We start from the raw sequence: 26,905 nt of genomic DNA, 5'->3' as shown, positions 1-26,905 counted from the left end.
CACAGCTCCAGCACCCCATGCAGGAGAATGACTTAGGCCTAGGTGTTACTGAGTGCGTTTAGATGCTCTGCGACGATGGTCTGAGCAGAGCTCACCATGTCTGGGCTTTTGCAAGGAAACATTGCGAAAGCATTAAGAGGCTTTGAGAGAGGTGGTTACAAAACTGGACCCAGAGGTTGTGTCTTCCATTCTGGACACCAGTCTGATTGTACGCTCTCCAGATGCAGTTAACGCCCAACCCAAGAAGCTTCGGTTCATGCCATTTTGCTCCCTCCGCTTAAACACATCTGAGACCTTCATCCTCATTGGACTTGACATAGAAAGACAAAATCTCTAGGAACAAAGTGAGTCACCCATAATTCTTCACTACATTATGAGCGGCTTTCAGTGTATAATGCTAGGTAATGTAGCATAGGGGTTAACATAGGGGTGGACAGTGTATAATGCTAGGTAATGTAGCATAGGGGTTAACATAGGGGTGGACAGTGTATAATGCTAGGTAATATAGCATAGGGGATAACCCCAGAAAGGGTTAAGGTTTGTTTTTAGCTGCCATGGTGAATTCTGTTAGTTGCAAACACTGGAACTCTTCTGACTGTCAGATTGTCAGGTACAGTGAGGCTCACTGCCAGGCACAGATGTCTGCAGTGCAGGTTTGAGTTGTCCGCGTAAGCTATCCAGGATGACCTCCGAATCTTTTTAGAAAATACAGGGATATATGTTACCTGAAGTGGATATAAAAATCAGGGAGAAAAGAATCTGCATGCCGAGAGGGTGCCCATGCATGCCCGGGAATACAAGCGATAGCACTGCAGGCACGGGGGATGGTGCAGCAGGTCAGGGGGAGCAGCAGGCCAAGAAGGCACGGCAGGTCAGGGAGGCATGGCAGGTCAGGGGGAGTGGCAGGCCAGGGAGGCACGGCAGGCCAGGGGGAGCGGCAGGCCAGGGAGGCGCGGCAGGCCAGGGAGGCACGGCAGGCCAGGGAAGCACGGCAGGTCAGGGGGAGCAGCAGGCCAGGGAGGCGCAGCAGGCTAGGGAAGCACGGCAGGCCAGGGGGAGCGGTAGGCCAGGGAAGCACGGCAGGCCAGGGGGAGCGGTAGGCCAGGGAGGCACGGCAGGCCAGGGGGAGCGGAGGGCCAAGGAGGTGCAGCAGGCCAACGGAGCACGGCAGGCCAGGGGGAGCAGCAGGCCAGGGAGGCACAGCAGGCCAGGGGGAGCAGTGACGTCTCTGGCTTCCTGCCGCCGAGCATGATTGTGCTGTGTCAACTGCACTATGCACCCCGCCAATGACGCTTTAAATCAAAAGGCCACCTTTTGATAGATTAATTCATGTGATGTACTGATGCACTGGCATGTAGAAGAATCCCAGTCTATTTAATCTCTGACACTGACATGCAGGGGTACAGTAAGGGGGAGGGAATTAGTAGAATTCCTGAGTGACAGGGACCCTAAAAATTTGGAACATAATTGGATTGACCTGTTTTTGGGGTCCAATATGATGTAATTTCCTGAGGGCAAAAATCTGTAGCTGTGCCCCGACTCATATGCAGACCGACACGATTGTCTACGGAGATGTCTTTGTTTGGTCTCGAGCAGTCTGACCTAAGTGACTTTAGACCTGCCTCACTTGAGCTCGCTTCTGTGGAGGCTTTGGGGGGAGGGGGGACTAAGGCCAGCTGATTGTGTGAGAGGTCCTCACATGGTGTGAAATACGCCTAGAAGTCGCTGACCGAACTGCCTGGGTTGATCACAGTAATCGTTCTTTTAAGCTGTCCTAGCAAAATGCTCAGCGTCCCAAATGCCTTTTCACCTATTAACTCCTCGTCCAGATTCCAGAAGAGAACAATCAATGTAAGGAATTATCAGCAACCAATACCAAAATAAAGCAACAAGATGAAACACAGGTAGGCTGGTCCATAATTTGTTTTCATGAAAATGTAAGTCTATAATTCCAGGAGACTGAGCCAAACATACATCTCAGAACAACTGGCTAATAGTGCAGATAAATGTTCTTACATCTGACAGGGCACCTCCAGGGGGCAAAATGTAACCAGGGTGCTAAAGTTCATCGACACAGCGGACACACATTTGGCCCAGTTGCCTGAACTGACCTTCTGTCCAGTATCTCATGGTGGCAGGGGGACAGGCCCGATTATGCAGGAATGAAGAAATCTGGCTAACTTTTCAGGTTATACGAAAGCTGTCGCTCTCCCGTCAACCCAAAGGTAGGTCAGAACTGTTCAGTAAATCCCTTTTTGTTGGATGCAGGATGAAGTAGTTGCAGCGATTAGTGCCTGGCTCTGCAGGCTCTTCGCCTGACGTTCCTCCGGAATTTATTGCTGTCATTGGCGTTGTGGCCTGAGCTGCATCCCTTAGCTGTGTGTGAAGTTTGCATATTCTTCCCAGGTTCCTGTGTGTGTTTCAACCCATATTCTAAATAAATAGTTCCATGTGTTCTATGGTGTAGGAGTTGGTATTGGGTGTTTCTGTGTGGCTGTATGGTCGCTTGGCCCTGTGTGGGCCTCTACCCCGTGCCTGGTGTTTGCTGGTTAGTAATGGAGAATGGCTTGATGGATTTCTTGTCGCTCTGGTATGGCTGACAAGTGCAGCATATAGATTTATTAGCCATATTCTACAAAGTGAGTTCCAGCCCAGTACACACATCCAGTAAGAAGCCTAGTTCAGCATTAATACCAATATTAATACATAACCCTGTCATCAAAGGACGCTTCAAGACTTACTACCTCTAGTAGAACATAATAATTAGCATTGATTCTCAGTTCATGCTTACCTTGCACAATCGTGTAATTAAGCTTTATTGGGTGTTATTTTTGCCACCGAAAGACCCCGTATAGCTCACTCTAATAGTCACGCAGCCGTCCGGTTAAAGAAAGGCCACTGGCATTGCGCGAATGACCTACGAGGCGAGAACATCGACACTCTGCCCTTTGGCAACTGCTCCTGGAGCAGAAATAGGCCTGACTCTACAAGTGACGTTAAGCACTTAAAATGATGTTCTTCTCGCAGCATTCCGAGGAGCCGTGTCTTCAGTGCTACAGCAGAAGATCTGAAACGGACACTTCAGAAGGGGCCATTTTAATAACCGGCCTTAGCGATGATGACATCACGAACTGGCCTATTCCAGCACACGATTGTAGACTAGACTGTCATTGAAAAATACAGCACAATTCCACAAGCTACTGAACCTATTTCCATTAACTTCAGTCTTTGGTTTCAAACCTGCTTTGCGATTTGTATGGTGGTGGAGGGCAAATTTCCATGACTAGAGAGATTTTGTGGCCAAATACACAAATCAATAAAATCCCAAGGGTAATGTTTTATTTTAGTGACATTAATGTGTATGTTTTACTCCTGGACTAGGAAGCAGGCCATGTACTTTATGGAATTTCCCTGTAATTTGGAATTTGGTTATTCAGCACAATAATTTTGAATTTTTTTTTTTCCAATTTAGTGATTAACTGTCATTGTTGACACACCACAGCACACAACTACTAAATGTGTCCTCTGCATTTAACCCATATGTGACAATGTGACATAGCAGGGGGCAGCTAATTCAGCGCTTGGGGGCAGTACCTTGCTCAGGGTACCTCAGTGGTGCCTTGCTGGTCCCCGACAATTCAAACCTGCAATCTTTGAATTACAAGTGCGCTTCCCTAACCATCAAAGCCACCTCTGCCTGATCAAATGCTACAAGGTATTAGTGAAGTCAGACATCTATGAATCTATAAATACAAGATAAATGTGAAACAGGCAATTTTAACCACAAACCTCAAAAGCTACTAGGACAGGATACCTTGACCTCTGAGTAGATAACATATAAGCCAGATAAGCGAGCCACATGAGCTGCTCATTCTGATTGGTCAGGAGATTACTTTCATGATGACCAAATAAAGGAGTAACCAATCAACATGCAGGATAGATGAGCAGGAGTGTAACAAGGCTGCAGCACTGAGTGTAAAGTTTTATTTATTATTCTTCTTCTTGACAGACACTCATTGGGTATTTGGCACCACGTAAGACTGAGCTGCCACCTCATTCTTGCCTTCAACCAGGCTGTGGAAGAAACCGTCATGACTTCTCCGGGAGAGAAGGATAAAAACCCAATGTGAAGAGTCAAGGAAACACATTCACCACCAGGTGAGACAAGGTGATTGTGTGGCAGAGTTTCTAAATCATCTACTGCCCCCTGCTGACAATTACAAAAAAACCAAGTCTAGACACATGAAGCCGCAGAAACTGAGGAAACCCACGGAATCAAACCGGCGTACAGCTCTGCCATGGTACAAGCACCCCGCTGATGTCACCCCGATGATGTCACCCCGCTGATGTCACCCCGCTGATGTCACCCCGATGATGTCACCCCGATGATGTCACCCGTCATCCAAAGGACTCCACTAGCAACAATACCATCACAAGTTTATTATGCGACTTTGTACAATAAAAAAAAAACAAAAAAAATACAAATGGAAAGAGAAAAAAATGCAGTAATGAACAAATTTTATTTATGGAAGCCCATTTCTGCCAGTAAAAAAAAAAAAGGAATATAAAGTTGAAATTACGAGATACAAAGTCATAATTATGAGATAAAAACCCGAAATTACGATAGAATGTCATAATTAAGAGATAAAAAGTCAAAATTATGAGAAAAAAAGTCGAAATTTTTACGACTTTCATTTTTTATTTTTTTACTGCCGGAAATGGGCTTCCATATATATGTGGCACAAAGAAAAGAAAAAAAAACGAATGTGAGTAGATTCACACAAGCAGATTTTTGGGGGCTGTCATTACTTATTGGCTCTGGGGGTGGGCATCGAATGTACTGGTCAAAGAGCGGCTCCCCCAGAAGTGTCTAACATACAACAGAAAAACACAAAAGCATCTTAGCAGGGCCAATATATGCAAAAAATTAAAATAAAACTAAATGTAACGTTAAATGAATATCTTTATAGATTACTGTCCATGGCTAGATAATTTAAATTACAATATGTGGAAAAGGATTAACCGTGACAAGAGGGGACGGGGTAGGAATAAACATTCTTCTTAAAAAAAATAAAGAAAAAAAAAAGCCAGAGGTGAAGTTTCAGCCTTTAGGTGTCCGTGATGTCCGAGTCCCCGGCAGCTGGTCAGGCTGCTCTGCCCAGTTACATCTGACCATCAGAACCATTCTGAGACAAGTTCATGAAGTTTAGTTCAACAATAACGTTAGACATGGGTTTTCTTTTTTTAAATAACGGAAGAACACATTATACTTTTGGATGTTTAAACGACCAACCACCAAAACACGATTGTACAACAGGGGACCGTTTGCTTTTAACATGATGGGAGACATCGGTTTGAAACTAGGGAAGATTAAACCTAAAAGATGATTAAGATGGCTTCAGCCCGGCTGTGATGGCAGGTTTCATGCGGGGGGGAGTGGGGGGTGGGGGGCCATGGACCGCAGCGAACCGGCCCTCTCCTCATGCAGAGAGCCGCGTCGTTGGACAGATGTGGAGGTCCAGGCCGGTACGTTGGCAGCCAGTACGTCAAAGCATAGTGGTCCTCAAATACTTTAAAATATCTTCCCCTTCTTTTTGTTTTTTTCCAAGGTCCTAAACAAAAAGGAAAAAAAAAAAAAAAAGACCCTTAATAAGAAAGCAAAGATAAATCATGCTGACCTCCTGACGAGCAGCTGCTCTCCTCAGACTGCACTCCTGCCTAAAAACCCACGCAAAGCCTCACCCTGAACACAAGCGTGTTCACGCTCCTTCCGACTCGAGGCCCTCGATACGCCAAATCTATGGGCTCGGCGCCGAGAGCAGAAAAGGGGCGGATTAAAAGCCCGGGTTCATCTGGGGATGAAGGGTTCCGAAGCGCCTGGACGCCGACAGTGGAGCACAGTGTGGCCGCACACAGTACTTCTGCTCTCAGAGGTGTGATGACTCACTACCTCCCGCAGACGGGCCTGGTGGGGGGGCCCTACTGCAGATACGTGGTATAATCAACTGTTATCGCGCTCCCCCACCCAAACACTGAACTTTAACCGCTGACTGAACTGATTCTCCCTGTTAGTTCACCCCTGTGGCCGGTGTGTGGCTCCGTCGGTTAGGACCCTGAGCCTGTGATCGGAAGGTTGTTGGCTCAAATCTGGGGTCGGCACAGCGATGTCACCATTCAGCCCTTCATGCCCATTTGCTCCAGGGACTGGTGGTCTCCGCTTTCTTAACGTGCGTCACGTCGGCTACGCGGCCCGACCCACCTGGAGGCGTCCAGCTTCGCCTGCTCCATCACGCGCTGCTGTGCCTCCCAGTTGACCTTCTCCTCCTCGTACTGCCGCCGCTTCTCCTCCAGCTCCTTATGCTGAGCCTCCAGGTTCTTCTTCATGTGCTCGTGACGCCGCTGCAGCTGCAATTCCCAGCGACACAGACAGGGGTCAGGGGTGCCCTCGTTGGCGGCTACCCGGAAGGCGTTAACTCAACGGTAGGTCAGATGACATACAGACAAGTGAATCACAGGACTTATTTAAGCTACAGGGCATATAGAAAAATCTAGAAACAAGTCAGACAAACAAAAACATCTTGTAATCCCAGGGCTGCATGATAAATGAGGGTCACGACAGGGCCAGTGACCGCAGTGACGCAGTGTGAGGGACGGCTGATCACAGTACCTCTGCCTCAGAGTCTTTCAGCTTCTGAATTTTCTCCTTGACCTTCATCTCAAACACCTGCTCCATCTCCATCTCCATCTTCTTCATCTTGGCCACATGTTCCCTCCTCTCCTCTTCCATCTGTGCCAATGGGCTCCTGCAGTGGCCACACGCACACACGTGCACGCACGCACCATGCACCACGCAGAAAAGTGTGCACACGGACGTGAAAAGGCAAAGCACATGAGAAAGTCCCAGTAAGCCTCACCTCTCCCCCCAATCTCTCCCACTCCCCAAAGCCCAGCAAAATGACACGATTCATTTCTGCAAACAAATGTCTCATTCCCTGCCACACCATTAGGGGGCGCTGAGATGCTGCTCTGGCAGAAACCCCACCCACATAGAGAGAAAAGCAGAGAGAGCAAATGTGAATGAAGCCTGCGCCCAAAGCTAGAGATGGACGCTGAACAGTGCTGTCCACTGGTGCAAGAAAGCCAAGCTCTTGAATACCGTAAATACCAGGCCCACCATTGAGGCTGGAACAGCCAATCACAGCAGCCCGTGAAAACTGCCAATCAAGACTACACGCCGGACAGGAACCCCCGATCTGCAGAGAGATCGCCATCTGGACATGCCGCCCAACAAGCTGCGAGGGAAGCCGTTTCTGAAACCTGCGCTTAGGAGCACGCCCAGATGGAAGCATGCCTGGCAACCGCTACCCCCTACCAGTCCACAGTGGGGCGCTGGTGTGCAAATGAGATCTTAAAGCAGGTTCTGAAGAAACAAAAATGTCACTTACATGCCTTCAACTGTATCAAGTCTAAAAAAAAACAAAAAAAACAACAGAGACACACACACACACACACACACAGACACACACACACAGACACATTTAGCATGCTGAGTTATATCATGCATTACAAAGCAACCGTGGTGGATAAGGCGTGCGACAGGCAGTGTGTGCAGACCTCCTGGTGTTTGGAAGGTGAATACAGAGCAGGTTAATGACAATATAAAGGGCTGGGCGACCCCGAGGGCACGGGGCTCTGTGTGCCGTGGGATTGGCAGTGTGCCGTGGGATTGGCAGTGTGCCGTGGGATTGGCAGTGTGCCGTGGGATTGGCAGCGCCCAGGTGAGTTTAGGTGGTTCAGCTGGCGTCCTGCTTGATGTCGAGGAGCCATTAAGGAGCCTGGCCCTGATTTAGCATCTTGCTGATTCAGTGGTGAATTAGTAGTGGATACGCTACCTTCTGCCCATTTAGTGTGTAGCCGTGACTTCTGCCCTGCCCAGTGAGTCTGTGACCTCTGACCTATAACCTCTGATTCTTAAGGGAGCAGCGAGATCAGGCCAGCAGTGTGAGGCTCTCAGAGAAGGCTATCTTCAGGCATTTTCACCATCCATACTAATCAAGATGTGGCCCTAGTTCCCGAACACCATGGGGAGTAGGGACCCTGCCACAAGAGGGCGCCTTTGTCCCTTGGTCCCACAGACGAGATAGCTTGCGGCGTGCTGGACTCACTTGGTCAGCTGACCCTTGCTCTTGTTATTGTCCACGCCGTTGTAGGTGACGGCCGCCAGCTTGCGGCTCCTGTAGTTCTCGTAGTGGACATTGTTGGTCACATCCTTCAGGTCCTGCATATGGGTCCTGGGGACGAATGAGAGCGTGTTACAGAGCGGGGATTCTGGACGGTGACATGGGTAATTTTATTGGTGAAGGAGGTGGCAGCATCGAACCTGATGAGCATGTTCCGGAGGATCGTGAAATCGCAGTGCTCACTGTTCTCCACTGGGGGGCAGAAAACAAGAGCAAGAGTTAAGGTGACACCAACTTGTCATCCATCGCTGCCCCACCCAGGGAAAAGCTTTCCAATTCCCAGTTTTATTCACTTGCAGAGATACCTGCAGTACCAGAAACATCCGCCAGGGGGCCACCACATCAACCAAGCCAGTTTCCTGGTTGTTTTACAAATATTAACTGCCTGAATGAGGGGCATCCCCTCCCCCTTATCTATTTTCATAATTACTTGCCATCAGTAGATATGCCATCTAAACAATGAACAGGCTTCCTCCTCACTGTTATGTCAACATCCACCTGAGACCCATCTCTTAGCGGAGTCCAATTTCAGCTCAAACATCAAACGGCAGTTGCAAGTCACACTGGGAAAACAGGTGAGCAGGCAGCCATGCTAACAAGGTGGGCAGCAGTGTGGGAATCCACAGTGATTCGTGTCACTTCCCCACAGTGATTCGTGTCACTTCCCCACAGTGATTCGTGTCACTTCCCAAAGCCTGACAGCAGTTGAGGGTTCATTGGGCAGTAGGACAAAGGGCCAAATTCCTGAAGCAGTCTTTCCTACAGTCCCTCCAAGCCTGCTGCCGGGAATCTCATTTACGGAACCGAGTTTCCAACTCAGACATGTTGGAACAGGCGTCAGTCACTGACCTAACCTGGCTCCTAGTGACGTCACAGCCCACTGGATGATCTGCCGTTACCAGCACCAGTCATCTTACAAGCCAAACCTCACGCCATCCTCAATAGGTGGAGGTGTTAGTGACACGTTAACGGAGCACCAAAGCGTTTCCACCCCGAGGGAGAGAGACGTCCTCGCTCTCCTTGATAGGTGGAGGTGTTAGTGACACGTTAACGGAGCACCGAAGCGTTTCCACCCCCTGAGGGAGAGAGACGTCCTCGCTCTCCTTGATAGGTGGAGGCGTTATGTCCCATTTCGCCTGATGCCACCTCTCGTCTCTGGCCGTTCCCCGACCTCGCCCGTGCCAGAGAAACACAAAGCGAACTTCGGCTCAATGTTTATTTTTAACTTGCCGAAAGGATTTTCCGATGTCATAAAGAGTAAACGAGCCCAAATAGCCGCCCCCCCATCAGAGACTCCTGTGGTGAAGGAGAATGTCACACCAATGTCACCCACCTGCACTGACATACCCCAGGAAGTGAAAATACCCATCCTTTCAGGCCCCACCTTCGACCCCCCTCATCCCTTCACTTCCTGGCCCTGCCGTGCCAGTGTAGCACATGCCCACAAGGGGGCGCAGCCCAGTAGACCATGATGGGAGCCATCTGACATGCACCCCTGCTGGCTCACACTGGGCGTACTCCAGTTCACGAAGGCCCCTCTGCAGTTCTGGCAGGACGGAGCCGTTTCCATGGAAATCGTCCTTCTTCCTTCATTGGCCGCTAATGGCTAAATCTAACTAACAAAAGGGTGAGGTCTCTGAGCGGAGGGGGGTAGGGGGACCACAGCAGAGTGATCACTGGCACGATGATAACAGACCCCCGTCGAGGATGCCCCCTCACCTTCAGCCACGCCCCAGGGGTACTGCCTCCCTCGGACGCGCTTCCCGTTGACCTCGATGATGGTGTTGCTACCGACGACGGCCAGGGGGAGGCGATCCTGTGGGCAGATGCAGGCGTTATGCGTCTGGAGGAGAATGGTGGGCGGCCTTGCAGATCGCGGCTGGTGTCTGCGTGTGTCGTACTGCAGGGTAATGCCCGACGATGCCAATCCCACCTGCTGGCTTTGCTGCCTTCAGCGAAAGCACAGCGACACGGGCTGTGAAAGTCACACTTGTCTAGCGCTGAGTGACATCACCACCTCGGGCTGGGGGGGGGGGGAGCATGCGCGGATCTCCCTGCTGGTCCTCTGGGGACCTGTCCCAACAGGCCGGGCCGGACACTCAGAGACTCTCGGACAGAAATGCCTGCGTTGTGCTCGCAGAAAGAGTCCGTGAAGGAGTCAACAAGGGGCCGGCATGTTGCAGAAGATTAGCCAATCAGAGCTTCGCTGTGACGACCGCCTCCCCGCCTGGCCCGTTCTGCTGAAGGCAGAGGTGGGGAAACAGGGCGCGGGAGACGCTAAACGCTAACCCCGCCCCGCTGCCGCACCGGCCCGCTGATGTCACCGGCACTCCAGAAGAGTCGCGAATGGTTCAGGCTTGCGTGCACCTCAACCCAACGAGAAGATCCAATGACACCACTACGAGAGGCATATCGATATACGCAAACACGTACGGCAGCATTAAAACAAACAGCGGGGATCTGGTGGGAACGCTACCGAGGAACTGAAATCAGACTCTGCTGTGTGCTACTGGATGGGCTGAGCTGCTCCAGAGACGGTAAACATTCTTTTGTGGAGTAGAACCTGCCCCCAAAGCCCGTCACCTGTATGACAGCCACTGGGCTTGATCAGGGACAGGGAGTAAAAGCGGTGTGGAAGGAAGCAAGCTCTCCTCGTTTTCAGACCAGACTAAGTGATCCCACGTCAGGGTGACTGCATGCCTGTATTACATACAACTCTGTACCTTGATCTTCTTCACCAGCTTGTTCTCCTCCTCGTCATCCGTCTCTGGGAACTCGTAGATTTTGATTTTGTGTTCTTGAATTTCACGCATGATCTGGCCGGAGAAGAGACACACACTTGGTGACAAGACACTGAGCCCTGGCGACGCACTTTGGGTGGGGCGACGAGACTAGCAGTGAAAACGGACAAATTACTCTGACTCACATGAATCTCAAGAGGATGGCAGGGAAGGCCGGACAGCCTCTCTGGCTTGTGTGACCGCTATTGAGCCAACACCCTCCCTACTGCGTCCTCCTCACAGTCAGTCTATTTCTAAACCTACCCAGTACATCTGTGTCAACATCTCTGTCCAACGTCTGCTTTTGGAGACGTCACAGCGGGAAAAGTGGTCTGGAAGCCGTCTAGACGTTTGTAAGTCATGGGGTCCCAGTAGTTTACAGTTCAAATATTTACATGTGAGTGGGAAAAGGATGCTCATCTGAAGGACAGGGTCACAGGGATGAGGACTAGAGCAGAAGCTCAGTCAGGCGCCCCCTGCAGGCCGCGCGCAGGCAGCACAGACACATGCACACACAGGGGAAGGGAAGGGCCACATCACACACAGAAACAGACACAGAAACAGAGACAAACAGACCTGCTTCTTGAACTGCTGGCACTCTTCAGGAGTCAGTGTGTCCGCCTTGGCAATAAGGGGAATGATGTTCACCTTCTCATGTAGCCTTTTCATGAACTCTATGTCCAGTGGCTTGAGTCTAGAAGGACAAGGGGGTGACGGCGTGTTTGTGTGAGAATCGAGCGGCACAAAGGCATCCGGCAGAAAAACAAACAGGTTCTCGTGCCCGTCTCTCCCTCAGAATGACTGCGTCTGAATCGTGCCCCTGAAACTAGGCTGACTTCTGGCTGCTCTTTCCCCTGATTGGACGCTGCAAAGGGGGCTTGACGTGGATTAATCACCACTGCATGGTGTACGAGTGGGGGAAGCAGAAAGCAGAAGAGGAGGAGGAGGGGAAAGAGGAAGAGGGGTGGGGGGTCTCTGCGCCGCCTCTCCGCAGGCCCGCTGCAGCGGCCCGGTTCTGGGACGGGGGGTCTCTGGGAAAAGAGCGATGAGGCAGGGAACTGGCCTGGCAGCGAGCAACGGGAAGGGGCACTTAAGGTCACTCTGGCCGATGTGACTCTGTAAAGAAAAGCATGAAGGCGACAGACACTTAGGGTTAAGCCTGTGTTCCTAAGCGATGAAGGCCGGACCAGTGGGGCCACACAGCAGCAGCTACGTGACGTTGGCTCCCGGCAGGCAGAGTGTCTCTGCTCAACAGCAGGCAGAGAACAGCACACACACCACAGAGCTTGCCCCCCCCGACCCCCCCAGGCCAAAGATGGGGGCGGCTGGCATCACACAGCTGTCGTTGTGTGGCCAACAGAGCGGCCCGCTGTTAGGAGCGGCTGGGGATGCGCTGTGCACGATGCGGGATGCGGACCCAGGCCAGTGCTGACAGGGACCCGGGGCCCGGGGCCAATATGCTGCATGAGGGGGAGGGGGGGCAGATTACACCACCACTTCCCACTAAGCGGCCAACGGTGACCGCCCCCTCTGCGGAAGCCAGCCCCCTTTCAGCGCGGGTGACAGGCACAGGCTGTTCGGACCAACAATGGGGTCTAGGAGGGCAGAGCTTGCTGGTAAATGTAGTCATCAATACCCACGACCATGCTGCGGCCCAGCCGGTCATCTTTCCTCCCCTCGTAAGAGGTGCCGTGGCGGAGCGCCCTACTCACCCATGTCCTGAGGGGGCGATGAAGTACAGGCAGCAGTGAACCCTGCTGTCGGGCATCTGACGCCGGTTGACGCGGGACTCGGCGTTGAGGTAATCCTCAAACTTACTGTCGATGTGGTCGATGACGGGCTGCCAGCTGGAATGGGTGCAGGTGAGTGTCAGGTGACCAGAATTTAGTGGCCATGCATGTTCGGACATGATCGGCATGCGCGGGGAAGCCAGACACAGCAACTGACAGAGAGGATGAAAGTTACCAGTTGCTGTTGTCCACGGCATCACCGAATCCTGGGGTGTCAACTATTGTGAGGAGAAGCTGGACCCCCCCTTCCTTTATTAGCACCTTGGATTGTTCCACCTGAGAAAGGATACAAACAAAAATAATCAAATGTCATTGGACAGGCTTGTGTATCCCAGGTAACAAAAGGGGGGGCAAGCTGAGACCGGAAGCTTCTCTAACACCATCCTGAAACTGGTCCAGTCAAACCCCAGAGGATAGTGAGGAGAAACCGCGAGACCTCTCCGCTCAGCATGGTCTCATCTACCACTTAGCCTTCTCTGTGCGCCAAATAAATCAGCCATGGGCTCTGGGTTAAAGTTTTACGCTGATCAACAAATCCGTTTAAGAGCGCTCTGCGTGTGTTCATTATCTGGGCTCGTTCAAACACTCTCGCGGCTACAGAAAAAAACCCTGTGCTGTTTCCAGGTCAGAACTGCCTCTCCAAATGGAACAAAGGTACCCAGGAAGCAGTATTTGGGACACCCCGTCATGCCGGCATGCCCCTCCACACTAAGCACAGCCCCGGGGCGGCACGAGCGACAGACCATGGTGCTACGCTGTGCTTCTTCAGAAAAGCGTCCTTTGAGGGGCTGGATGGAACAGCGAGTGCTTTTCCGGATCTGCTCCCTCCCTCCCTGCTGGGATTCTTCCTCGGACCCGTGACAGCCTGAGCCACTTACGATGCCATTGACAATGGGGGATATTGGGTTTAGCGGGAACGGGTCCCAGCTTGCAGGAAAACACACCCCAATTCCCAGCTCACTCTCTGCAGCCGAATACGACACCAAAAACAATGAAAATAATTTAAGGACTGGAAAGGCTGTTGTTACACACTAATCTATTCACCTTTTAACTAACATCAGCACAGCAGAAATATATTCTCTAATACAGACCAAGTGTTTTTTTTTTTTTTAAAGTAAACCCAAAGCCAAACCTGAAACCAGAGGCTAGACACTTAGTGTCAATGTCCCAATTACAGATGTTTTTCAAAGCCAAAACACTATCGTTAGCCGTTATGCAGGGCAGACACCAGCACTCGCATACACACGCAAAAAAAAACTGCAAATAGCTGAGCTTGCGGCTGAGAAAGCCACTCTCAGCAGATTAAATTCCAACTGTGAAATGCGTCCGAAATGTAATTTTCTGCCTGTAAATCAAGCGGGATGAAAAACAGTCAATCAGTGAGTCCACGGGCCTGGAATGCAAACAGGTCTTTTTTATTTTTTATTTTTTTTTTTTTTAAAAACTCGTCCTGCATGATGACACACGCTTCCAGCACCTGGAGCTTTCTGTAGATGCCAGTTCACCTGTTTTTGTTTTTCTTCCACTCCACACCTCACCAGCGCCGCTCCACAGCTTTGCGGGATCTGTCAAAACTCCCACGGGACACTGCCAAGCTCTCACGGAGTGACTACTGACCCTTGGGGGGTCAGCACCTTGACAGACTGCCGGAAGCCTTTGGGCAAGCCCCTCCCACTACTTCTCCAGCTCCAATCACAGCACAGCTAAACGAAACGCTTTCCATTAAAACCAGACAGCTTCAGTGGAGGAAGTAGACAGATTATCAAAACACCATCCCCCCCCTCCCCCCCACCCCCCACTCTGTGTTCCCACCCAGGCCTGGGAAATAACTGCAAATATGAACAGCTTTTCAGGGTCAGGATGGTTACACTTTGACAGCCATGATGAGTCAGGTTGAAGGTATGTCATTCCAGACAAGAACCTACGCGGATTTCATCACGGATGGGCACTCGGCCCGCCGCACTGTGCCAGCAGAATCTCCACGGCAACCCTTTGGTTAAATCCATTTAAACCAGCAGCTTAATCATCGCGCTAAGCTGCCCACCACTGGCGACGCCCATGTAACGATTTTCACGCAGTCTGTTTATTCTATATTATATTCCTGCCTCTCACTTTGATTCCCAAAATAGCAAAGGCATTTACAATGCAATTTGTGGCTTTTCAACTTTAATCTCCCCAATACCACAAACTCTGCATCCACATTCCTTTGGGGGGGGGGGGGGGCTTTTCTTTAACTACTTATCAAGCCTGTTTGGGAAGCATTCAAAGTTCAGAACGATCGCTCAGCTGGTGGCAGTAAACAAAACTCCGGCTATTAAACGCATCACGAGTACAGGTAATCCACGCTGCGACACACCTCCTAAACGGTGTCGGCTGGCGTTAGGGGAGTGTCGCAGGAGGGAAGGAGTGTCAGCCGGCCTCCTCTGGGAGAGAAACAGCAGAAACAAGGGCTTCTTGGAATCTGACACGCAGCCGTGTCGCTGCTCTCCCTAAGAGAGCAGCCTCTATCCACCTCTCCAGCGGTGGATACACTGTAGCAGGTGGGCCATACGGGTGTCGGCCCGCACCGCTTACTGCTCAAATAAACAGCCCCCAGAATCCCAAACACGACAAACCCTGCTTACTCCAGCCGGGCCGCGATCGCTGGGATGGCAAGTGGCGACACGAAGGCCGTGATGCTGCACCGTCAGGCAGACATGCTGCGAAACCAGAAAACAGAAGTGGCTGCGTTTCACGTGGCTGCGCTTGTCCTGCGGACTGCGAGTGGCTGCACCCAGGTGCTCAGAAAGACATTTTAAGGAAACAAAGATGAGGAAATGGGTACAGAACAGGTGACCTGACGTCAACCCCGACGCATCACTACAGCAAAGGCATATACACTGCAGGCTACTTTATCCTTCCTGTTAGATCACTGCACCTAAGTGACAACACTCACTGTTCTCATTTAAAGCTAAACCACGTAGTTAGGTGGTCTGCATCCAAAAAGGTGGTCTGCCCCTTTTTGCAGAGGCAAAGCAAACCCATCAGTGGCAGCAGGGTGTGGCTGAGGAGCTTGATCGCATCACGTCACGTCGAGTGACTCCTGCACATGCCTATTAGTTGGTTCACCCTCAACATCTCGCGCTTTGCATTATATGCAAAACTGCAGGGCAGAGAAAAAGCGACAGAGTTTGGTTGAGTTCTGGGTGAAACGTCACTCGGTGAGCTATCAGTAAGGGTTGATGCATTACATGTTCTTAAATACTCAGCCGCGGAGGTAAAGAACCAGGCAAAATGTGCATTTAAAAACAAACACTGCACAGCTTGTCGTGCATTAACCCACTTACACCATGGTCACAACACATTTGGCTTACACTTCTATAGACATTATTTTCAAATTATGAGCAAAAAAACAATTAGTAGAAATACTAATTGGGCTTGGGTGATAACTGTGTATCGTTTTTTAAACCAGTATTTCAAAATACCAGATTTTTTTTTTTTTTTTTTTTAAATAGTCAAATTAGGACTGGACGATATGGCAAAAATTTATATCACGATATATTTCTTAATTTTGGTCGATACGATATAATTCCGATATAGATATGGACAATATTAAAAAGCCTCAGGAAAAAACTGCCGAGGACACACACAATGGATGTCTGCAAACTCAATTTGCAAAGTCTATAATACCTCCAGGCTCCTCCTATTAAAATTATATCATTTTTTTTTAAATAAAAACAGTACAAAAAAAAATAAGGTTCACTTTTTATTTGTATTTAGCCTTTACAAACAAGAAATGTGAAATAAACTATCAGATAAATAAAACTCTCAGACTCAGCTTATTAACAATAATATATTTCCATTTAAACTAGAACAGACTGATTATTCATATACAGTCGAACCCGGTTATGTCGCCAGCCTAGGGTGTTGCCAAAAAGCGTCGAGATAACCGATGATCGAGATAACCGAAAACCAATATGGCAGCAATATATTAACATGTGCTTGAAATTTATTTATGTGCGTTAATAACTGAGGATGTACATGCACGGGTTTTTGGTGTTTTTGGCATTGCCGCAATTTGTTTGACGCGATCGGCATGCTATAAATATGTACATACATCAGGGCCGGTTCTAGACATGCATATATGAGGGGGCAGACAGAAATGTGAAGGGGGCACATGGTGGCGACAAAGGCGGGAAAGGGGTGGGGTGGTGCTCTGGATAACTGTTTTTGTCATGTAATTGGATTGCACTTTGTCAGGCCTCTACCCTAAGACCTGTCCAACTTGGGTGTCCCACCTGAAGGCTAAGCTTCTGCTGGTGTAGCTCTTAGGGTCACTGAGGCACGCAAAGCCCCTGACCACAGTAAGGTGGCAATCCCTCAGGGGGAAAACTGAAAAGTAAAACAACAAAAAATAAAATAAAATATTCCTCATCAGATTAAAACAAGTAAAAACATTATGTTTACCTTAATTGGATGGCCTATATCAAACATATTTGAACCCAACAAAACACTTTTCACTATTGCCAATATTAACAAAACTAAAAAGGGTAGGCTAAGTTATGAAAAAGAAAAAATCAATTCACCGAGTCTTGAAATATAAAACTGAAAAATAGGATCGGTCAGGGTTCATTTCACTACATGTTGTACTTGTTATAACTATGTATGTGACGAATAAAGAATCTTGAAATCACAACGAACAACTCGCTCAATGAGAATGAATGACGTAACCGACTGGCTAAGCTGCTTCTAGCACCGAGGTGGTTAAAATGGTACGGTCCACACTAGGGGTGTCTGAAATCGTTTTACATAAAATTTTCCTACAAGGTTAGGTTATCTTTCTTTAAAAAAAAAAAAAAACAAAACAAAAATGTTAAGACCTTAACCCAACTGCTATTTTTGTCTATTTGTGGGGTGCTTGATCGGGGGGTACTGGGGGGTACAGTATCCCACGATCAAGACCCCCCCCCCAAATAGACAAAATGATGATTTTGACGAGAGAGATTGCTGCTTCCTCTAAACCTCCCGCAATCGCGCAGCTCATTTCGCTCTGCCCTGCCTACTGAGAAACTGGCTCATTTGCATACTAACAGTGATTGGATGTTTAGCTGGGGGGAGGGTGAGTGGGGGATCTCTGCCGAGTGCCGTGTGAGCCCGCGCACAAACAGAACGCGGAGGGAAAGAGCGAACAAGAAGTGAAACTTATCATCTCGTTTGTGCCTTTTTCAATGGATTTTTCAGCTACTGTAGTAAATCTTGTCCATATTCAGTTTGTGGGTAATTATTATTTTCTTCCTCAACTTCTAAAAGTTTGATTTAAGGGGGCAGGACGTTTGCTTACGGGGGCGTTGCCCCCTCTTGCCCCAGTGTAGAGCCGGCCCCGACATACATATTGCTTAACAAAAGGCATATGTGCACCAACTTACAGCAGAGATTTACCAGTATACAATAAAAACCACCGTTGTTTCTAGATACAAACCTTTAATTATATTCTTTGAAATATAATTAAATATATTCTTCTATATTGAAAACACAAAGATCGCTCACAAAATCACAAAAACCTGCGGGGTGTACTGTAGTTCGTTTTTACAAAAAGCTAACCAGTGTCAAAATTAAATTCACGAGTCATTTCGCTCTGACACAGCTCTGAAAAGTATCATACACGCGGTTACTATGGTTTCTTTACAAAGTCTAAAATGCTTTGTTGCTTTTGCCTTTAACAGTCTGCTTGAAAACAAATGCTTCAATATTATTTATGCTGTCTAAAAAAGTTTTACCTGGATCGCGTTTCACAGCTGCGTTGTTCAGCAAATTACCATGCGAATGCGATTTGAATACGCGCTGTTTAGCACTTGTGATACATTTTTAAAAGCCGGCGAATCGTCACGGGGATGGAGATAACCGATGTTAAGTGGCGATTTTGGCCCTCTTTTGTGCTCAAGATATTAGGGTTCGGCGACATAAAAGAATCGACATAACCGATGAGAAAATGCTAAGACAAAGGGGAATTTGGCGGTTCCCTCTATACATTTGGTATATTCAAATGTATATCGAAATATCGGAAATGTGTTTAAAAATCGTATCACCGTTATTGAAAAAAATTCTATCGCGATATATATTGATATCGAATTATTGTCCAGCCCTAAGTCAAATTATTGTATACCTCGGTGTAATATCTGGATGGTAAGAAAAATTAAATACCACCCAACCTTAGTACCAACATTTTGTTCACATACGACCCATGCCACCATCTTTAAATTGAAAATACCCTGAGGCTACAACTATAAGCCACTCATTACGTCAAAATTTTCAGCTCGAAATACCATCTCGTTTAAACGCGAGTGTAAAGTATGACTGAACAAGTGCATTACGTCAGTAAACCATTTTGGTGTTTAATCACTGAGCACAGGCCCTGGACCTCAGCCTGAAGCCCTATTGCTAAGTGATTTGCAGCAATTTGTTTGCTTTTAGAGTTTCCATTAAGTAACGACAGTCAGAATTAAAGATTACAATGGTGCCCACCGGATTCGCCCAGTTGGCATTACGTGTGCAGCCAAAGCTCAGTGTCTTTCCATCGCTTTTGATGCCACTGCAAAGCGAACACTGCTGTGTGCCACTGCAAAGCGAACACTGCTCTGTGCGGAGGGTCATCGCTGCACCTCCAGACAGGCCTGTAACGGGTGAAGGGACCCGGGTGGATCCCCGACACCTCGGACAGGAAGTCGGCTGATCAAGGGCTTTATGTCCATGGTTACTAATTAAACCAGTTTTACACCACTGATTGCAGACAGAAGCCAGGAAGCCTTCAACCATCGAAAAAGAGGGAACATGCACAACACTCATTAGGCAGGGGGAGGTCAGGCACTGCGGCACAAAACTTTCAAAGCAATTACTCCCCCCGGACGGCCAAACCAACTGCTGGCACGGGGCAGGAAATCAATCACATCCTAAAGCATCTGCTGTTTGCACTCAACAGCCAGGGGCCACGACATATTTAGACAGGCGCAAACACAGAAAAACCTCCAGATGTGCCTGTGCAGAATTAAACTGGGTGCTGGTATCACTATCATATGAAAACAAGTCTGGCACATCCAGACTACCCAGCTAACCTCTTTTCAATCACTGTATAAACAGGCCAGAGAGTTATGTGGTTCACTGGTGGATCGTACCATTAGGCACGTAAGGGGGAGGCTACTTCAGCTCTGGGCCAGGAGTCACAGAATGCAGTTACCTGCACCAATTCCTTCACTTGACATCCTGCAAAGCTATCTTACAACAGAAAGCATTTAAGGGGCAGAATCCTCCCCCCGCTGAAAGCAGACTGGCAAGATGCAGTGCTGCTCAAGATTTCGAATGGATCGGTAAACCAAACTCACAAAAAAACTATCCATCTTTGCATTTACAGTGCAGGGGAGCCGGTGGGAGAGACACTAACAGAAAAATGCAGCTTTTTATTCATAAAATCAACCCAGGCAAAAACAGCACTGGACCTTTAATGCTCGCTGGATATAAACCATGCCTCACGAGCTGCAGATAGGACATTTACAGTGGCTCGGCTTATGACATAGAGCAGAGCCCCACGGCACCCCTAGTGGGGGCAACACAGCGATTATCCGAGGGGGTCAATCTTAGCTGAAATGAGTTTAAATGGTTGCGAAGAAAAAAAAAAGTAATCTTGGCCACTTTTCAGTATTCCAGTGGAGAGTCTGCCAGGCCTGTTCCGTGGAAAATTTCGTACACCTTCCATCGTGTGAGCGGCAGATGGCGAATGGGATCTCGGCACCCTCTGCCTGACGCGTTTCGCTCAGAATCAGGCTGTAACCGCAGCAGTCTGGCATGCAGTTGTCCGATTACCATCAGAGTCCCAATTAAGAGTGATTGCGATGGGAAATTAAGAGATAATCTCAGCTCAGAGCAATTAGGTCTGTGAGACTGGTGAGGCTCCTCGGTCAGACGACGGAGAGATATCTCTGCAGCTGTTTACAGAATCGCTCCGCTTTTGCTGGCAGATTCAAGCCGCTCTGGAGTTAATTATTCCTCAGGCTCAAAATGTCCAAGCTAACCATCGAGGACTGGGAAATCAAGGCATTCTGACTGGCACAGTGTTAACACCGTACCTTAGCAGCCAGAGTTCGAAAATCTTATCACGATTCCCAGCAAATCACTGCCACACTCAAAACCTGAAATGGTCCCATCAGTCGATTCCAGGATCCTGTAGCCTATAGTTTCACTTAGCGGGTAAGATAAACAAAGCATAGGATGGGGGGGTTGGGGAGATATAATCTGCCATGCCTACGATCGGCACAAGACCGTTACTGTGGAGAAGATAGAAGCAGTAATACTGCGCAAACTCTAGGTCAAGAACACACACACACAGTACTTCACTAAACAGTGACAATAGAACTACTTCATCAATACTATTATAAAGGTAAGTTGTAGATTATGGGCGAGTCTATAGAGAGAAAGCGGTACAGACACACAGGAAGAGCAACCAAAGACACTTATATAACACACACACACACACACACACACACACACACACACACACACACAAAACTCTTAAGGTTAAGACCAACATCAGACATAACATAACTCGAAGTACCATATTCTGAAAACAGACCATGGAAAGTTCTGGGTTATCAAAAACTGTGACTGTGATTCAGACAAACAATAAATGAGTGAAACTCAAGAGAAATCTACTGCCAAATGGTAAATTCAATTCTGTATTACTCCAAAATAACGGTCACACTGCCTGGAAAGACATTCATTTATTTTTTCATTTACCTGTACGGTCTTCTTGATTCTGTGGGAAGGTCCAGGATACTCGCCAGAATACAAGTCTGTCAGGAACAAGGAGTTGATCAGCGTCGACTTCCCCAGACCAGATTCCCCTGTGGAGAGAGACTTTTTTTAAAGATTGTACAGAAAACAAAAACTAGAATTTGACTGGCAGATTGTATCATAATACAACCTGGACAATTCAACTGATTTACAAAAATCTCACTTTTAAGAATTTCTGAAATATCTCAAATTCTATATGTTTGGACAAAAACTGGGAGATGTGGACGGACAACTTGAGATTTACAATCCCTGACACCAAGTTCAACATTTCATATTGAATGTATCATGTGAATGTTTCAACAATTTCTAAAAATAGTTACAAATCACCAGTGAAAGAAAAAGGTGACGTCACCCGTAATGTGGTCTATGAGAGCAGAAGTTTGTGTTAAAGCAACATGCATGCAAAGACAGGAATGCCTGACTGCAGACCCCAGTAATAATATATGAAACAAGGATGAACAAATTGCAGCGGGTTTCCCCTTAAATGATCATAAAAGCAGTTTCTGGGCCTGACAGATAAATACACAGCTGCAAAGACAGGCATAATTCAACTGGAATGTGTGAAATCTGGAATTGCATGTGCTGTCATAACTGATGATGCATGCATAAATAAGGCAGGACCCGAGGTGGAACCATGTGGAACCACATCTCTATTGGATGGTTACAACTCACTGCTTTAAAGTCTGACTAATTAGTCTGACTAACAAAACTAGGATTTGAGAGCTATAAATGTAAGAAGCACATGGTAGCCCAGAAGGCATCTAGTTAGAACAAGACCAGCACCGGCACCAGCTCTGTGTAGGTGGAAACGAGGCACAAGTAAATCTGAATTCTTACACCAAGGGCTGCCTCAATGAAACTCTGCCTTATAACAGCAACTCAACATACAGTATGAAGCTTATGCTATGGGGGTGGCTGAATGGGGGGATGTAGGCCAGGGGCAGCTGGGAGAGCAAGGCCGACAGAGGACTTCACCGTCGAGAGGCCCCACAAGTAGGGTAAACCGCAGTGTCACACAGGGTCCTGGGAACCACTGGGCGATTTCCCACTGCTCGAAGAACAGAGTTCAGGAGGATACTCTTACAGGAGAGGAGAACACAGATGTAAATCCCTGGGGACCGTAACGCCTGGGCACAAGCACCAATAAAAGCAATAGGTAACAAAAGCGAACAGGGGGACGCCTAGAAGAATTAAAAAGAAATACCATAATCTGAGCTCAGCGGGGCGGTCGTTTCATCTTTATTCAACGAGAAAGGGCCTGTGTGTTTACATTTTCACACTATCCACCAGCCAGGAACTGCCACGCCAGCAACAGCATGCAGCTCCGCGATAGTGCTGGTACTTAACACTACTAAAAATGTGGCCAATGCAAGCCTCTGTGGCGTACAGTGCAACTCAATCCGACTCATTACCGGTCAACCTCAGATGCCTGACACTGAATTATAGCACCAAAAAAATCAGAGGAACAAATTCTGTAGCAAGTAAAGGATAGAAAAGGATTTGACACACTTGGGGCCCTTGTATCTTACTACACTCCTGTTCATCAAAGGTTGCTTCTCAACATAGCTGAATACAACGAAGCATTATATGATATCAAATGACAACTGAACTCGCCAATGAAAAGTATTGCTGGCTGGGTTCAAATGTACCCAGAAGCAGCTGCCTTTTCAGCAAAGCCAGGTTCTGCCATCCGGCTCGGCCAGCGTCCGGCACACTTCCTTTAAAGGAAACCTGGGCAGCTGTGTAAACGACGGCACTCCCCTCTGCACGCAAACGCTGGCAGGGAGCGGGAAAGCCTGGTTTTATATACCATGTTTAAGACTTTCAGCTCGTCTGGTGGTGAGCGTGAAAAATGATGCAGCGAGTTCTCCAACTGTCCATGGATGCATTGTAGAGGCTGGAAAAATGCGCTTCCCTTTCAATTTGTTCCACACATAATTCCAAAATCATCCCAAAAGAGAAAATGCTCCCCTGTAACAGGGGTTAGATCAGGACTTAAAAACAAGCTAAAAATATTTCAGAAACTGAATTACCAGACACCAGCAGGCAAGAAACTTATTTCAGCATGGCTTCACAAAATACTCTACAACCCTTTCAACAAACAAACATCAAGAACAAATAAAATCCCCCAGAACTAAGGCAGAAACACACAGCTTTACACTTTAATTTACCTTACATTCTGAACAAAATGAAATCCACCAAGAGCCGGTACTGAAGAATCGTGTGACTAGGGGGAGGAAGGAGGGTGTATTTCACGATTCTACCAATCACCTGGCAATGCTAATTACACGGAGGCACTCCATGATTGGCACATAACAGCCCGCTTCCTCATGGAATATAGGGGGAAACTGAAGGGCGTATCCACACTCGTTCTGATGTAACATTCCGGGCGTTGCCCTAATCATCGACTGGAGTCCTGGGCGGTGGACACTGGCTGAAGCAGGCATAAGGGGGAGGGAAGTGATGTCACGAGGTGTCAATGAGCGTTTCCTATGTGGGTCCCATGCACCATGACTAGGTTTTTGGAGGAGGGCAGCTGGGGACGCTCAGATCTTCCTCAACTGCTTTGGCTGCTGATCTGGATGCGAGAAAGGAATTACAGGAAGCTTCCCACCCTTGGTCCCAAGGAGAAACACACACACACACACACACACACACACACACACACACACACACACATTCCAGTGCAAGCCTCCATCGGAGAAGGGGAAGCACATTTGTTTTAAATATGGTTTCACAGAATCCGGCCTTTAACCCGTCCTTAATGCATTTCAGAGGGCAGCCCGGTCGAGGGCCGCGATGAAATTACACACTGCGAGACTCAAAAATATGCATGTGCTGAAAAAGGGGCAAAGCTGCATTTTTAGCCATTTCTGCCCAAACCTCAAAAGACCAGTTTCTGCCACATGCCCGTATGAGGAATATGCGATTACGTAACCGTTTCGGTTCAAGGGTGATCTTTGAGGACGTATACAACATAAGCACAAGATTGACAGCGTGATTCACTGAAAGACTCATGAAGAATGCGGTTTGAATTAAAGAAAAATAAATAAACTCACCGACAACCATGAGGGTGAACTCAAAGCCCCTCTTCACCGATTTTCTGTACACTTGGTTGGGGAGGTTTGCGAAACCCACATATCCCTCCAGGTTCTTCTGTTGCTGGAAGAGGAACGTTAAACAATAGTAATATATTATAAAACACTTGACTGCACACTGATCTCAGATCAGGTCAATTTAGCTTAACCAAAACCTGCTGGTGGAGGTTACCAGCAATCAGAATAAGAGGCAGTGCCCAGCTAAATCCAGAACCATGATCTTTCTACATACGCGAGGCATTATACGTCTGAATGCCTAACTGGGGCAGGGGCAGGAAAAAAAAAGCAGTTTAAGAGAGGAGAGAAAGACAAGCTGGGTAACCTGTGACAGGCCTTAAACACAACATCACCCATATAAGGCAGCTAGACAGGACCACTTATGATCCACGATTCCCTCAATTGTTCCAGGAGAGTTAAAACAAGGCTCCCAAAAGCAAGACGTCACGCTGGTTGATTACGGAGAAACATGAAACGGGAGGGTTAATGAGATACTTACAGCTACTTTGAAAAGCATTCACACATTGACGTTGAGTCCCAGGAGAGATGGTTGGGTAGTGAAAATGCCAGAGATGTTTATAGTTCCCGAGGGTCGTCCCACAAGGACAGCAGGGGCATGGAAAGGAAGAAAAAAAACAAAGGAAAATAAATATTAGCTCAGTGGAATGATTAATACTTTATCTGAGTTTAGCTCTGGACAAACACATTCCAGCCAGAACCGAAAGGCATAATTATACACAAACATATATACGAATAAAGACTAAATCTTACTGAAACGTGAATGACATGACTATAGCTGCCCACGCCGACCAGCTACCATTACGCTCAAACAATGGTTATCATGGCTAATGAAAACGTCATAAAAAAAAATTACTTCACTCCAAACATATGAAGTGGTTTTAATTACTAGTCCCAACAGATTTCCACGTTTGTTTATTGTACTGCTAAAGGATAAACTGGGTGGAGCTCCAACAGCCTCGTTGAGATATGACCTCAAGCCCAACCGGTGACACGCCCAGTGTCTCACGTGCTGCACCACTGCATCTAATTCAATCATCTGCTGTGTCAGTCAGGAGACAACTGATTGCTGTGTCTGGATTCTGCGGTCAGTGCAGACCAGGCCTCCTGCATCTCAATAAAAACAGGCAGGATGCTGTGAAGAACACGAGCAAAAGCAACAAAAAAAAAAACGCGTACTGCTGATAAATACCATGATTGATTTCACCGACTGCATCTTTTCTTCTGCCATAAAAAATAAAGGGTACATTATCTTTATGGAGAATATAGACAATAAACAGATTTTAACACAATTCAACAATATTCCAGCCCTTGATGCTGATATCACTCTCAAACAATGTGTCAAGGAATGAGAATCTGTAATTCTTTAAAGAGGACTAAATTAACGAGTTAATGGACGATTTCACCAAATGCAACCACATGTAGTCATTCAAGGAGAATGAAAGTGCAGGGATATGAAGTTTCAACATCAAGTGCACTGATGAGGCCTGTTTTAACATGTTATTTATCTAACTCGCAACAGTTTCAAGACTATTTTGCTTCCTCGATAGTTTAAATGTCAATATATTTTAAGTTATTATTTTGAATGTACACTATTCCAAACAATTAGCAGGTAAAATAAAGAAAAGGCTACAGAATAACAAAAAAGCCTGAACCATGACCGTGTGCAATATGCAAAACATCACAACATATTTAAAAAGCACACGGAGACCAGCAGACACACCAAACCTTTTTACGGCCATTTTTTTGGACAGGAAATGGACTCGGTAACCATGAGGTTTTCTTACAGAAAAAACGATGCCACTACTATCCCGAAAGACAGTGGCCACATGCCTCACTACATCGGGAAAAAGTTTAACGCTGTCAAAATAAAAATAATGAAAAGGAGCCCAAAACAAAGGGACAGAGTCAACTGGTTTCAAACTGATAAGAAGTTGTATAATTACCCACAAAGAGAAAACTGCAAACATTATAGGCCAATTTTACACAGAAATGACAACAGGATAAATAAACCTCACTGAAAAAAGGGTAAAGAATAGCTTCTATGCACAGATGAATAGAGGAGTACAGTAGGTTACACAATGAACATTTCAGCTGTCAGACAAGCAGCCAGAACTCTGATACAAAGCACTAGCAAGCACTTCAGTATGGACGGCGTTATC

The 26,905-nt window shown here is 47.5% G+C and overlaps 1 protein-coding gene across 2 annotated transcripts; it reads right to left on the bottom strand.

Annotated features, from left to right (window-relative positions):
- Positions 1–4,425: 4,425 nt before the first annotated feature.
- septin7a (septin 7a) lies at positions 4,426–24,824 on the bottom strand. Of its 2 annotated transcripts, XM_023809665.2 has the most exons (13): positions 24,690–24,824; positions 21,574–21,680; positions 12,986–13,086; positions 12,733–12,867; positions 11,597–11,714; positions 10,964–11,056; positions 9,960–10,056; positions 8,381–8,432; positions 8,166–8,291; positions 7,446–7,466; positions 6,668–6,803; positions 6,260–6,405; positions 4,426–5,612 (listed from the first exon to the last, which is right to left on the bottom strand). In XM_023809665.2, exons 1-13 carry the CDS (start codon positions 24,697–24,699, stop codon positions 5,573–5,575), a joined length of 1,182 nt encoding a protein of 393 aa, XP_023665433.2. In that variant the 5' UTR covers positions 24,700–24,824; the 3' UTR covers positions 4,426–5,572. The 2 variants fall into 2 exon arrangements, with proteins under 2 accessions (XP_023665433.2, XP_023665434.2); XM_023809666.2 differs by lacking the exon at positions 7,446–7,466.
- Positions 24,825–26,905: the final 2,081 nt, after the last annotated feature.

The sequence above is a fragment of the Paramormyrops kingsleyae genome, chromosome 23, assembly GCF_048594095.1.
Source record: "Paramormyrops kingsleyae isolate MSU_618 chromosome 23, PKINGS_0.4, whole genome shotgun sequence".
In the NCBI taxonomy this organism is placed as follows: Eukaryota; Metazoa; Chordata; class Actinopteri; order Osteoglossiformes; family Mormyridae; genus Paramormyrops; species Paramormyrops kingsleyae.
This window is presented reverse-complemented; position numbering and strand designations above follow the sequence as displayed.